Source organism: Eucalyptus grandis, chromosome 5, assembly GCF_016545825.1.
Source record: "Eucalyptus grandis isolate ANBG69807.140 chromosome 5, ASM1654582v1, whole genome shotgun sequence".
Taxonomy (NCBI): domain Eukaryota; kingdom Viridiplantae; phylum Streptophyta; class Magnoliopsida; order Myrtales; family Myrtaceae; genus Eucalyptus; species Eucalyptus grandis.
Genome location: NC_052616.1, coordinates 27,473,529 through 27,489,304, shown reverse-complemented (window position 1 = coordinate 27,489,304; position 15,776 = coordinate 27,473,529). Strand labels below are relative to the sequence as shown.

Sequence of the window (15,776 nt, the reverse complement as noted above, 5' to 3'; positions counted from 1 at the left end):
GCGGTGGCATGCCTTAAACGAGGTAAATTTTTTTCTCAAAAAAATTGCCTCACGGGGAATTTTGCACAGCATAGGTTGGGCATGATAATAGGCTCATCCTTCCCATTCTCGAGGATTGAAACGTTTAATAAAGGATAGAAACAGTAAAGGTTAAATGAAGAAGGATGTAAGTAAGCAGAGAGTAACGGCTAGGGTTTACAGAAAATCTACCACAAACTAGGATAGAGAGTTCCTACATATCTCAAGGTAATTTTGAATTGTTAAATTAGTTATCCATTTTCTAGAGGTTTCTAGATTTTTCCAACCCTAACCACCACTAATTAGAAGTTCTTAGGTGAATTTTTGGTTAATCAAGATCAGAGGACCATAGGTCCATGTTTAAAGTGAGAGCAAGAACCAAATTTTTTTTTTTTTTTTAACATTCTACTATAAGTCAACTGTAGAATATTTAGTTATGACCCCTAACCCACCACGATGAAAGTAAAAGCCCAAGATTGATAATACACCTAAACCTAAGTGCAAACTAACCAAGAATTGCTGTAATTAGAAATATACTGGAAGATTGAACCTCTAACACATACAGTGATCTTTTTTCTTTTCATTCCCGATCTTCTTCTTCTTCTTCTTTTTGTTCATTTGGATAATGGCATACAAAGATCTTTGTAGCATTCGATCTTGTATATTCAGACCAACTAGAAAAACCATGACCAACAGCTTCCTCTTATGGGTTTATAAAACTATCATCATAAATAAGCTCCGTTATTTTTGTGTAACTCAATGGTGCTGCCATAATTAGCCAGTTATTTCAAGGAAAACAGTAGCAAAGCATATGAATTCCCTAAGGCCGGAACCAAAACCAAAAGGATTGATTTCTTCCTCTTGGCCGTAAGTTTTTGGATATCGCATAGACTAAGTCTATGCTATAGTTTCTCTATGTCTCCCGCACATTTTTTTGTCTCCCTAAAGTACATCAAACACTAACAAATATGAACTAACTATAATCATCAATAGCGCGGAACACATAAAGAAGCTCCTTACTGAGCTCTCTTATTTTGGGCCAATTCTTCCTCAGCTTTCATTAATATAACAAAAAGAAGAAAGATTTAACATCGAACTCAATCTGATTTTTCAGGAAAACATTATAGGCATAGGGTCGGGAAAACCTACACCAAAAGTCCTTAATTTCATGTACAAAATGCAATTGAAGTTAAGAAACTTAAATTTTTTATTTTTCACAAATATATGGTCTTACTATTTTATCACATCTTAGATCTTCATGGATATCTTGGTTTTTTGGCATTATAGATTAATTAATTAAGTTGCTATACCTTAACTTTAATTGTTATAAAAACTTGATATTAAAAGTGAAAAGTCAATTTGTGCAAGAAACCTCGCCCTCTGAGCAATATTTTTGGCTCCCCATAGCGTCAAATCCAACCATACGTTACATAAGGTTGGACAGCAGCAAACCGAATAATTATTCTTTAAAGGAACGAGAAATCGAAAATCTCAACAAAGAAAATAAAGTCAATGGAGAAGCAAATAATACCCGTGATCTTTTAGCTTCCTTCCACTAATTCTAGTAACCTCTCTTAAGGCCTTCTTCCACTTCTTTACTAAATCCTTCCCATAGTCGCTCTTGTGCTTCTGAAGGGCTTTCCGATATAACTTAGTCTTAAGCTTGACATCATCCACGTCCACGTTGTAAAATATAGGGAGGATCACTTTCTCATCGTTAGCTCTCGATAGCTCCACTATGCGTGCCAGTTCACGGAGGCACCACTTACTTGAAGCGTAGTCCTTGGAGAAAATCGGGATGTAAATTCTGGAGTCATTGATCGCTTGCAAGAGACCACCTTTAATCTCTTCACCAAATCGGAGCTCTTCGTTGTCTTTGAAAGCACGGATCCCCGCACGGATCAGGTCATTGTAGAGACAATCAGCCATGGTTAAGCGGGTGTCGGGCCCTCTGAAACTCAGGAACACCTCGTAGCTACTCCCCGATCCGTCATCTCGGCTACTGCTTGTTGAAGCTGCCGTCTCCGTCTCTTTTTCCTCCCTCTTTCTCTTCATTCTGGAAGGACGATGCAGAGATGGATCTCCGAATTGGGCCTGTCCGGTGACTTGGGAAGTCCGAGTCTGATCCTTGTAGCGACTTGATAAAGCAACGGAGAGAGATCTCTCACTTTCGCTGCGTTTGCCAGGAAGTTACCTGCGGCCTTCCTTCATAAGTGAAAACACCATTCAGATTGACAAAATAATTGCTTCGAAGAGGAAACACGGAGAGAGAGAGAGAGAGCTGTGCATCACTTTTCACCTTCAAGCAATGAGTGGGGAGTGGGGGACCATCGCTTCCAAATTCCAATCTCGCCAAGCCCAGATCCGGCCTCGTCCGCTGCCTCGAGGAGAGAGTCGCGGACAGAGACGGTGGCTTGGCCGAGAGGGACGAGAAACGATCGGCGCAGGCGATGGCCGGAGGCTCTACGACGAGGGGTGACGGCACGGGAAGGGGATACAACGTCGAAGTCGACGTCGACGGCGACGGCGAGGCGACGGCGAGGTGGCGGAGGCTTTGCGGTGACCGATTGGTGGAGGGGAGAGACTGAGGGAAGAGTAGGAGATTTTTCACAGTCAGGATATTTTTTTATGGAAATTCGTCAAAATAGCGAGCATGGAAGCTAACGCTCTCTGGACTTTCAGCGTTAACTCTGTAAAATAGATTGGGCAAATTTTAGGTGGCTGACCTTCTTCGAAGTTTACGTACTTTAATTTCACTTAAAGACATTGGTTAAAGTTTTCTATTTTTTTTTTTAATTGAAGTCCATGCTAATGTTAATCTTTACACAATTTGAGTATTCACTTTGCAAACTACATGTACAAAAAAGATCCCTTTTCGTCGAGCTAAAAGGGTCTTAAAAGGGAGACTTTAGCTGATTCTTTTGTGGAAATTGCGAAGAAAATGCAGTTCCTCCTCCACAAGGAGATCAACAAAGTCGAGATTTTCAAAACATTTTAAATATTGAATGAGGGTCTTTATGCGTTTTGATGATATCAATCTGAGTTCTGGTCCTGCTCCTGAAATTGCAAAACACGTTACGTGTGTGAACACACAAACAGGCTCACACACGAACAACGAGCCTGTTTGATGTGGAATTTGACTGCATGCAGACGAATTGACTAGACAAACGTACTTCATTGCTTTTGCTTTTGCTTTCACAAGAGGGTCTGACAAAGACCTGAGGATAGACTCGCGTATAATTTTAAGCAAAGGGAAGTTAAGTTGATATTTATTTGTAGGATAGGCACGTTAAAAGTCCTAAAGTTTATCATAAAAATGTAATTGAGTCTTAAAATATTTAAAAATATAATTAAGTTCTAAAACTTGTCACGGAAGTTCAATTAAATCCTAAAACTTTCAAAGATTCAATAAAATCCTAAAATTTATTTCGAAAGTGCAACTAAGCCTAAAATTTTCAAAAGTGCAATTAATGGAATGATTTAAATTGAATTACTTTGACAAGTTTTAGAACTTGATTGCACTTTTTAAAAATTTTAGAACTTAGTTATATTTTGTGACAAGTTTTGAGATACAATTGCATTTTTTGAAAATTTTATGATTTATTTGTATTTTCATAATAATTTTAGGACTTTCAATGTACTTATCCCTTTTTTTAAAGGAAGTTCACTCTCTCAGCTATAACTCATATAGACTTCATTGGGTTAAGACTTGCCGGTACTCTAATCCACATAAATTGGTTCCATCACAAAATCGTTAATCACATAAATTGTACATGGGTCACCTAAACATCAATGGATGTGATCACATTTGGTCTACAAACCATGATCCGTGCAACTATTTCCATTTTATGATTAGTTGATGGATCGATACTTGTCAAAATGCAAATTGTAGCAATTCGTAAAATTTTGAAAAGCTTTGTTTTCACGATGGAGATCCATTATTTTGTGATTTAACAATTGTAGGCCCTCGTAGGATGCTTTTTGGAAAGATCATAGAAACATCCAAGTAACGACCAAAGGGTTCTATTTCATTTTTTTAATTTTTGTGAGCAAAATGTTATTTCTTATAAGTGCCGAGCGCAAAATTTTAACTTAATCATGGTTAACTCAACTACTTTTTGCTAATGAATCGATGATGACATCTCTAATGAATCAAAGGCGTTGAACCTTTCTCTAGTTCGATTGAATGCGGTCTAGATTTAGTCTCCATTTCTGCATATTATTCACACACACACATACACAAAATGTGATAATGCCCTACATGTTATTATGTCCTTTTTAAGGTGGGCACCAAGTTTGAAATCTAATATTATGCAATTGTATAGAGACTCACTTCACATACGATCACATAGAAATTTAAAATGTTTTATCAATATTAACGATTAATTTCACGTAAAAATTAAGCTACTCATACAGGCACCTAAATTTGAGAAACAAAAAGTGAGGGAATAGGCTCGCAAATCATTTAGAATTGCATCTAATTTTTGTTATCACAGATTTGTATTTAATTCAAATTATGCAATTCAATCATTGCACGAATCATGGGATCCCAGTCGAGACTCTTGTCTTAATGCCTTTTTCCTTCTAGACACATATAGAATTATAATAACATAAGATGATGTAAGTGGTCTAGCTCCATAAACAGATGATTTGGCGTGACCCCTGAGGAAACATGATGGACCCCCTTTAATCCTTTTGTCCGTTTTGTTTTTGGTGAGAAATATTGTCCTCGATTTCTAGTCTAGAAAAAAAGTAGATTGTAATTGCTTTTCTTCTGCTCCTTGACTTAAAAATGGTTAGCTTTTCTCAGCCGGAGCCAGACTTCCATTATGGTTTTGCTAAGCCAAATGAACAATGTTGCCTTTGTTCCATTGACTACTCTTTTTCTTGTCATTGCAAAATTGTGAATGCGAAATCAGCACAGAGTCGCCTTCTGCACTCGAGAATCGTAGATCCACCATAACGCATGATAAACTGTTAAAAGCCAACTGTTGGTGAAATCACATGGAATTTTTCTAAATCTACTGATGACCTCTGCACTTTATCATCTCGGTATATTGATGATGAAGGAATAAATATTGTGCATAAGAGCTTACATTCTTTCTATATGAAAGAGAAAATATTATCTTATTGTAACTTTAATTTCCCCATCAAATTTTGGACAGCGCTAGATCGAATCTACCACATTTACACTGGAAAGACTAAACTGCCTTCAATCATTTAATTGCAATTTAAAGTGACGATCACATTGTTTCTTTTCCTACTTTTTCTAATTACCATAATTATGCACTCCACACGTTTTATTTTTCTTAGTCTTTCTCTCTTTATCTCAAAAACTCACTTTCTTGATGAATTATTTTTTTTTTTTCATTTCATTAGTCTAAAATATATATCAAGTTTTTTAAAGAACTTATCTTTTACCCTTACTATTGGCGAGATGCTTTTACATAGATATTAGGCATTGTGGAATATCTAGGAATATACTAAAACCTTTGTGCATAATGAAGTATCAAGATATTTTTTCGTACATACTTCGTGAATGATATTAATTTTTGTCAATTCAAAATAACGAGATTTCACCAACATTTTAAAAAAGTTTCTTATTTTGTGTAGTTTTTAATTTAATTAAATTTCATCTTTAAAGTTTTCCATTGGAAAATATAATTGTGATCTTATTTTGGAAAATCTTCAAATCCTAAAGAGGGTTTCTTTATCCGATCATCCGATTATGTGTGGTAGAAGAGAACCCATAAGAAGGAATTTTCTTCGGTCGAACGGTAAGGTGTTTGATGGTGATATGCACAAGAAAATTGAAAATTTGTAAATAAGTATATGTGTTAAAAAAATCTAAATAATATATATTTTTTATATCTATCTTACAATTTATCCTTAAATTTTCTCAACAACATTAAAAACAACTAGGATTCTTGGAAATCTAACAGTGAAAAAAGAAATGGCGTTTTCAATATATTTGAAATACCTTCAATAAAAAATTAAAATAATAGGCATGTGAAATTTTTAATTATGATAATTGAATCCTACATTAAAATAGAAAAACTAAAAAAAAATCCATGAATTTGGGGCTACCAATTAAATTGCAATTGAATGATTTGGTGCACTTTGATTTTTTTAGTGAAAATTGGGTGAATTTAGTTATACATGAAATGGATTTCTCCATCAACTTTTTGCCGTAAGTTGGGTGATTCTTAGTCATCATCACTCTTCAAGAAAATGTGTGTAACTCGGGAAATAGGTAAATATAGGATTGCGGGAGAGGAAATAAACTTATCTGATGTTCTATACATTTATATATTGAAACAAGCCACGTTGCTACTGCACAACTACCACATGAATATGTTGCAGTAATGAATAAAATCATTTATGAAATTAAGGGGTCCACCAACAGTGAAAAGCTAGCTCCCACCAATCACATCGTAATGGAGACAAAAGAAGATGACTGGAATGGGATCAACCTGTTAGAAGGACAAAATCTCCAAGAGAAGATACTGGCTAGAAATTGTAGCAGCATGTGCAATAATACTAGTCACCGTCCAATCACTGCAGCATGATTATTGCTTACTTTCACCATGCCAGCAGGCCTCCAGTACTAACAGACAAGATACTGTTCACCATCAGATTATTGCAGCAAAATTATTGCTTACTTTCACTGTAGAACTTTTACCATACAATCACGCACTATTGCTTTTGTTTTGCTCATTCAATTCAGAAGGATTACCTTTTGTCGGCTGCAGCCAGAATACCATTCTACTTTTGCTAAGCCCAAAAAAGCAGACCTCCTTATATTTAATCCAATCTCGCACTAAGAGGCATGATCAATTTATCCTTCATCAGACCGAACAATAATTTTATATGTGATAAGTATTGTATTGAAATGTAATGCACTATTAAAATCCTTACTAGTCCTTCTTGATTGATAACAAAAATTTAAAGGCCCTTTTGATAATCAATCTAAAATTTTCAGATAAATTCAAGAAATTCAAGATTTTGATCTAACACTTTGAATCTTCATTTTGAAATAAGTTCAAAATCTTTGCTAGTCCTTCTTGATTTATCAGATCATTTATATATATATATATATATATATATATATATATATATATATAAATGTATAGAAGATCTGAATAAATTTCCACGCATGCATGTATGTATGTATGTTGAGAAGAGAACTGATAAGAAGGAATTTTTATTTGGTCAAATGATGAAAGAAGGAGTTTGATAGTGATATGCACAACAAAATTGAAAATCTGTAAATGTGTCAAAAAATTATTTATATAATAATTTTTTCTAGATTCATCCTTAAATTTGCTTGACATACTAGGTTTCTTGGAAATTTCCTTTTTAGACAAAACTAATTTTTATGGAAGAAAAATCTAACAATGAAAAAGAAATGGTGTTTTAAATATATTTGAAATACCTATAATAAAGAAAAACTAGACATGTGAAATTCATAATTCTTAATTATGGTAACTAAATCCTACATTGAAATAGAAAAACTAAAAAAAAAAATGTTAATGAATTTTAGGCTATCAATTAAAAAAATTAAATTGCAATTGAATGATTTGAAGCAATTTTGTTTTTTTAGTGAAAATTTGGTGAATTTAGTTATATACAAGATAGATTTCTCCACCAACTTTTTGTCATGGGGAGGTGAGGCTTGGTCATTACCTATGTAGCACGGACACTCTCCGGAAGCCTTCGTGTCGTGTCCGACACTCTGACACGTGTCCGACACGCTCCGACACATCCCGACACGCTCCGACACGCGAGTCCAAAATTCCGACACGCGATTCCGACATGCACAGAGGTCAATTTTAAAAATTTATAATACTTGAGGGGTCAAAATATAAATATACACAAAAGAAGTAATAAAAGAAGTAATAAAATTGCTATAAATATACACACACGGGATCAATTTTTTTTTCAGTTTTATTTTTTTAGAATTGTTTTATTTTTTTTAAAAAGTCTTTTACTTTGAAAGAAGTAATAAAAAAATGCTATATATGATAAATAAATAAATTTAAAAATATCATTTCAGCATTTTTATTTAAACAATTATTTTTTCCTCTAAGTTTTGTGTATTATTGTAACAAATGAAAATAATGAATGATATTATTTAATATTTTTGTGTAAATTAATTCTAGGCTATTTTTATTATTATTTATTTATGTATTTATATATAAAAATATATTTAATATATAACGTGTCGGAACGTGTCGAAATTCTCTATTTTTAAGAAATGACGTGTCGACGTGTTGTGTTGTGTCATGTCACGTGTCACGTGTCCGTGTCGGTGCTGCATTGGTCATTACTCATTAAGGAAATGTGTGTAACTCAGGAGATAAATGCAGGCTTTTATGGTAAGAATGCATAAATTGCAAGAGTTGGGATAAACTTTGCTATATGTGCTCTTTGACGATACAAACTTCTAAAGAATCAGTCCGGAATTGGTTAAACAACCATTATGCCCAAATCACCGCAAGATCACAAACAACATTAGACAAATCATCAAATGCGTCATTCTTGCAACAAAAATCTCTTGCAGCAGCCCCACCTTGTTGCTGCACAATCACCGCATGAATATGTTCCAGTAATGGAGAAAATCATTTTCGAAATTAAGGAGCCCACCAACTCTGAAAAGCCAGCTCCTACCAATCACGCCGTAGCGAAGATACAAAAGAAGTTGACTACCATGGGGTCGACCTGTTAGAATAAGAACAAAACCACCAAGAGAAGATAGCAGCATGTGCAATAATACTATTCACCATCCAATCACTGCAGCAAAATTATTGCTTATTTATACTATGCTATTAGGTCTCCAGTACTAGCAAACAAGATAATGTTCACCCCAAAATCATTGTAGCAAAATTATTGCTTACTTTCATGGTGGAACTTTTACTATACAACCACACGCAATTGTTTTTGGTTTGCTCATTAAATTCAGAAGGAATTCAACCACAAAAAAAAAAATCATGAGGATTAGCTTTTCCTCAGCCAAAGCCAAAGTTTCATTTTGCTTTTGCTAAGCCCAATAAAGCAGATCTTCTAATACTTAATACATATTCGCACTAATTTGCATGATCAATTGATTCAGGCCTTTATTCCACTTACTAATCTTTTATCTTTTGCCATAAAAAATTGTGAAATGTGAATTCGGCTCCTAGTTGCCTTCTGCTTTCAAGAGTGGTAGATCAATTGTAATGCATGACGTAACATTAATAGACTGTTTGAGAAAACAAACAAATTTTCCCAAATTCACTAATGGCCTTTTACATTCCATTGTCTCGGTATATTTATGATCGTAGGAATAATTAGTGTACATAATAAATATACACATTTTTCTACATGGAAAAAAAATATTGTCCCATTGCGACTTTTAATTGCCTCCATTTAATTGTAATCATATAAATTTTCCCATCAACTTCTCTAAAAATTCGCGTTCATTTGGAGGTCATAACTCTTGGAGAGGATGTGCAAGACCCTTCTACCAAGGAAGGGCTTGCATCACATAATGTGGAGTTCAATGTCGGATATACTATTTGGCCCATGAAAGTCCTCATACATATATTGGACTTTGCGAGCCTAGCAGTGGGGTTGAAGTTGTGTCCAACTTAGGACTAATTCAAGCTCAACTTAAAACGAAATTCATTTGATTGAGATTATCTACCAATTCGACATAGATTCAAAATGTTTAATTGGTTGAAATCGACTGATCTAGTTTCGAGTCAAGCTTAGACTAATTGAAGCTTTACTTAATAATTAATTGAAATCGACTAGTCTGGTTTTGAGTTGAGCGAGCTTAGACTAGAGTTACGCCAAGAATTTCATCGAGTCAAGATCAACCTTGAGAGAATCACAATTCCAATCCAATTTCTATTATTTTGTTAAAAAAATAATTGATAATCACGAAAATAGAGGGGAAGACATTTGAAAATGTAGCATACCTAAAGCACATAAATGTAGAGGATAAAATTTGAAGTTAATGAGCTTGAGCTCAAGCTGACTCTTTACTTTGATTGTTTTGAGTCGGCTTGATCTTGAATATCTCGATTCTGGTTTGATGAAGCTCAAGCCAAAATTTTAATACTCCATGATTTGAGGGGAGTTTCGAGCATCGAATATCTAAGAGGAGTTGAACTCAGAGCTTGGCACTGTCGTATTGGCTCGAATTGAAAATTTGACTTCGTAATGTACTTACATTAAATACTTAAAAGTCGCAAAAAGTTGATTTTAGTGATATTATATATATATACACACAAATTGTCATGGCACGAACTTCCTGCCCAGACTGTACCTGCATTGCTCTAATATAATCGAATTCTTCAATATCTGACAACAAGAGACCAACCAAATTACAGCATTAAGTCACTTGATCCAAAAACACTCCTGCTGACACGTATTACACAGTGGACCCCAGGCAGGCCCATGTTTCTCCCCCGAATTCAAATGTAAATTGGTTCTTACTACACATACATAGTCAAAGTGAAACGACGAAAGATTGATGGATCCAACATTAACTCAAAACTAGCACACTGCACACAATAAGTGAAAACTCAAGCCCAAGAGGTTCTCAATCTAAATCGTTTACATGACAAGCTTTGTATAATGCAGTAAATGTAACTCAACCTTACCAAAATCACTCGTAGTCGGTCTTAACCATTGCAATCACAGAGCGGTACATAATTCATTCACCTAATCGAAAATGGGGAGATCAAAGTCATACTCACATTTAGGAGTACGCATTCTCCTACCATGATCCGAGTTGAAAAGACTCCTTTAAAGGTCTTTGGCAGGAACACCAGCTTGACAGATTCTCTTTTGGTGAACATCCCAATTATACACACGAGCAATCGTAACCTGCCAAATAAAAATTCACCTCTCATGGGCTGTTTCACCTTCCCAAAAAAGAATGGAAAATTTCCCAGGGCCACCAACCTAATTGCCATGATAAACTAAATGATATGGTCCTACAACAAGCTTTGAATTTTTTCAAGTTCCCATTCGTGCAAACCTACCACACTCCAACTTATCACCAATTAACATGTCTTCCCAATTTATAGCCTCACGCCAGTTAGAAAATTCAGAACAACAGTAGTTCGACCCCAATAGACCTAGCCAAAACTGACATAGTAAGCGGCTTGAAATAAACAAGGACCTCCAAGTTCCAAATAATTCTGACTTACCCACGTGATTGTTACTTGCTCCCTTAAGAATTGTAGATCAGCAACAAGAACTTCTAAACTCGCTTTAGCATTTTCTAAGTTCTTTTGTAGATGGATTGTGGCCTGCAACATAAATTTATGCAATAAATAAGATACTTGACATCATTATTGGAGAGAAAGGGACATTGCTTAAACTCGGGTACAACCTCTTCACATGAATACTCCAACATAACATTTGCTCCCTGCCATAGACATACTGAATCAGTATCTTCAATGCGAGCTCGAGAATATATGCCTTCAGAGACTTCAAAATCAGCAAGGAGTGCCTGTATACAAAATAAAGAGTCATGAAAACCAGTCAGCTTGGTGCCTGATATCTTTTGCGCCATTAAAGTTTTGATAGTCTTAGGTCTTAAGCCCAATACAGTAATCCCATCGCATGTCAGTTTCTAATCAGACCTTCAGACACCAAAGCAACTAGCTAAACATTACTGGTGATATTCAGGCCTTCAAATCTAAAACCACCCCATTATGGAGATCAGCATGGGCTCTTCAAAGCACTAACCTAGATTATTAGGAATATTGCTTCCAGAAGTGCATTTGCAAAGGAGAAACGCCCATTGGATATTTCACGTCATGTCAACCATACCAAAATTAGTTCCTAGTATGGCAAGAATTAAACTAGCCTATTCTCCATTTGCTTTGTAAAGATAGAAAGGGGTAATATGATCAGCTAAGAGAGCATTGAGGAGCAAGAATATTTTTTTAAGATAATATTTTTTAGCATAACAAGATTATGAGAAAAATTTAGTTGACATCATATATAAAAGATGACTGATAGACTGTCGAGGATTCAAGATGAAAAACAGAAACTGCAAAGGAAAAAATTGGTGGATTCTAAGACAATACAAAGAACTCCAGCGGATAAAATGAGAAAGAACTCCGGATTGAAAAAATATGATCTGGTTACGCGATATCAAGCTTACTTTGTGAAAAGCCTCAACGTCAGCAGCACGAGTCTGACAGATACCCATTAAGTATTCTCAGTTAAAATACCTGCACCGAAAAGTGTTCAGCTTGAATTTCAAACTTAAATTCCAGTTCTGAGGCCATGATTCAATCTTACTGTAATAGAAACTCAAGCTCATTGTGCACGCATATAATGGCGTTCTCAATCACAGGTCACTTTGCTATAGCAAATAAGCCAGTTTGCTTCAGTCATTATGCAGGTATACATATCAAATAAATAAGAGAGGAAACAAGAGCATAACATTGTGGTGGAATGGAGTGGTGAACTAATGGTTGCATCAAGGTGCCCTGATTTGAAATCATTGACCAATTCAAATCCTGGATTTTTGTATTGAGAGATATACCGCACCTTTGTTTATGTACTGTCAGCACGGTCATAGCCTATTCAATGGAGTAAACCTCAGTGCAAAGAAAGATGGAGGCAGCACATGGTAGTACTTGTGTTTGTCCGTGTTTGCGTGCGCGCGCGCGTGCGCGTGTGTGAGAGAGAGAGAGAGAGAGAGAGAGAGAGATGGGTCTTGGCAGAGGGGCTGAGTGCCTGGCGACCCATAGTTGATGCTAAGGACTAATCGTGCGGGACAAATCTCACAGGTTCTTGTCCACTGCAGAGATATGGCTATTATAGCACATGAGCAGGAAACTTTGTTGATGGCAAAAGGTATTGGTAGGATTCACCATTTATGCAGAGACTGGTAACCAGTAGAGAATGAGATGGCCAAATTTTAAGTTCTCGTACGCAATATAGCTGGTAACAAAGAGACAGGGAAGGACTCTGTGTCCAAAGAAGAGGGGGTATTAGCTGCTTAGATGAAAGCCATATGGAACTATTCGGCATCATAAGTTTTCGACATGTGCGATTGCCCTGGGAGGGTTTCCAAATAGCCAACATACAAAAAGAAACCAAAAACAAGAAGAGGGGTGCATACAAACAGATACTAGCTATGGCAAAGTCAATGAGAATCCTCAGATCACCCACCTTGTTGCTGAAGAATATTCAATCAAATCCAAATCTCTCCTTTGGACATGGATATGCTGGAAAAGATGCAGATAAGATGTGGTGACCATGGAATTGAATCCCAATCCAAATCTTCGCCTTTTTCTTAGTCAAGAGATAGAAATAAGAGAGCCTTTAAATCTTGCATTAAGGAAAAGGATGGCTTTTTAGACTTCACACGCGGTTAACAATTTCTAAGACTAACTTCTTACCCCAAGTTTATTAGATTCACTCTCATGTAAATAACTCTGCTAAGAGGTTTGCACTAATAACTATTGCTTTCTGAAGAATATTCAATCAGCAAGAAAGCATTCTCGTATTTAAATGAAGGAGCACATGAAACAAATGAATTGTTTATTTTGTTCTATACACAAGACACTAATACCAGCTCTGAGCTTCATTTAAGGTTCAGCCAAAAAAAGAACAACCAATGTGAAACAGTTATAAAGAAAAAGAAAAAAAAAGGAAAGAACTCCAGAATTAGATACATCTCCACCTTTCTTTTGTCAGTTTTCGCAATACCATTAACCAGGCTCTGAACTGGAATAACATGCAAAACAATATCTCTTCCTATACTCTTGCGCTTTCTCAAAGGACAAGAAATAATACAGATAATTCCTTTTTAAATAGATCCTAAATGCAGATAATTCCTACTCATTTTAAGATAAGCATTTGAAAGCCTCTAATGCACAACATGAGAAATAATACCGACGTTTTTCAATGACAAACCATTTTATGTGATAAAGTATAAGGAAGATTTATAAGGTATAACATGCAAGATGCAACACCTAATCAGTACGTTCCTGGTACCTTTAAATGAGAAAATTTCCTAACATGGAGAGCATAAACAAGGCTTACTATCTAGTGATGTGCATTGACATTCTTCATTTCCATAAATGGGCCAATCGAGCATTTTGGAAGGAGAGTCTCTTTCTCATTCTAATTACATGTGAACATCTCGATCTAATTTGCTCAGAGGTAAGTAACTGCAATCATTTCAAGATTCAAAGCCTCGCAATTTCAACACAAGGTCGTCAATCAATTGGCACCGATCAACTAAATTACCGAAATCCACAGCTTGTTGTTAAAAAGCAAATAACCACCACTTCCCTATCAACTTGTGGAAATAAATGGAATCACCCAAAATCTTGTTCACATAGTCAGAAGTATGAGTTGCGTGAGACAACGAACCTCACCAGAACTCTTCTTGGCCTGTAGAGTGGCGACTATGTCTAAACTTCTCAATATCAGGAATTTTTGCCTGGCATTTAATATAGACATTGAATTAACAACCCAGTAAAAAGCAAATGAACAAGTATCATGCTGACAGAGTAACAATAACATACTAACAAAGTGATCAAGTTCTGTGGGAACAAAGAACCACGTGCACTCGGATCTATCGGGTCAATGTAAAGACAAATTCATTGTGAGACATCAAGAGGTGCTGACCATCTGGATTTGTTTTAACTTTTTATTTTAGATTAGATCACAGTAACTGCAACAGTAAGCCAATTTCTCATCCTTTTTTAGGGGAAAAGTAAAGCTCACTCGAATTTGAGAAGAGATTTAAGTTGAACTAGAAAAACAGAAACTAGATAAAAGAAATAAGGAGAAAGAAAACTGCAAGAGAATGTAGCAACCTTCATAATTGAGGACATGCCCATTCCATTAATGAAAATGTAAGATACTAAATATACAATGCACTATGAAAGACAGAACTCAGAGCCGGCAAGCTTCTTGTTGTGTAACTTGTTTGTCTCAACCCAGTACATTTCTTTTTCCTGAAACTAAATATTCATCCTGATTAAGCCTTTGGCATCAATATCTCTAACCATGTCTTTATACCTCTTAAGAATAAAGAAAAAGTTGCACACTTAAATGATTCAGAGTCCTAAAATTGCACGCACGCCCACCTGCTTGGTAACCGTCGCCCAACAGTTCAGCACTGCATTGGTTGTACTATACTTAAAAAAAAAAAAACGAAAAAAAAAAAAAACATAGAGAGAGAGAGAGAGAGTCAAGGTCCACTGGCAGCACAAGGGCAGACAGGAGGGATAGTGTCTATGGTATTCAATAAAGCATTTAAATCAGGGTCTTTGTTTGTGATCACACAAAGAAAATGAACAACAAAATGTAACTCAACAGCCAATTACCACGAACTCTTAAGACCCCCCCAAAAAAAAATCCAAAATTTCAACAAACTATCTCCTTCACCAGCACCTTCAGCCTACAAAAGCCCTAAACTCAAGAACACCTCGTAACCCCTCCCCGATCCGCCATCACGGCTGCCGCCTGTCCCAGCTGCGGTCGCCGTCTCTTCTCCCTCCCTCTCTCTTCATTCTGTGAGGACGATGCAGAGATGGATCTCCGAATTGGGTCTGCCCGGTGACTTGGGAAGTCCGAGTCTGATCCTCGTAGCAACTTGATAAAGCCACGAAGAGAGATCTCTCACTTTCGCTGCGTTTGCCTTGAAGTTACACGCGGCCTTCCTTCATTAGTGAAAAAGCCGTTCAGATTGACAAAATAATTGCTTCGAGGCAACCAAAAAAATCGAC

The 15,776-nt window shown here is 36.0% G+C and overlaps 2 protein-coding genes and 1 pseudogene across 14 annotated transcripts in view; all 3 read right to left on the bottom strand.

The window, feature by feature from the left end:
* Positions 1-2,771, bottom strand: part of LOC108959046 (disease resistance protein RML1B-like) — an 88,056-nt gene extending 85,285 nt beyond the window's left edge. For 3 of the 13 annotated variants that reach the window (XM_039313077.1, XM_039313079.1, XM_039313078.1), the window contains exons 1-2: positions 2,318-2,760; positions 1,550-2,223 (exon numbers count right to left, since the gene is read on the bottom strand). The gene's annotated coding sequence lies outside the window, so the exon portion shown is untranslated. Of the gene's footprint in view, positions 1-1,549; positions 2,251-2,317 lie in introns of those variants that run through there. The other 10 variants (XM_039313076.1, XM_039313068.1, XM_039313072.1 and 7 more) reach the window with 8 other exon arrangements.
* LOC108959665 (toll/interleukin-1 receptor-like protein) lies at positions 1,528-2,073 on the bottom strand. The gene has a single exon (XM_018873604.2). It carries the CDS (start codon positions 2,071-2,073, stop codon positions 1,528-1,530), a length of 546 nt encoding a protein of 181 aa, XP_018729149.2.
* An 8,193-nt stretch (positions 2,772-10,964) lies between the features above and the next one.
* On the bottom strand, positions 10,965-14,885 carry LOC104444659 (annotated as a pseudogene).
* Positions 14,886-15,776: the final 891 nt, after the last annotated feature.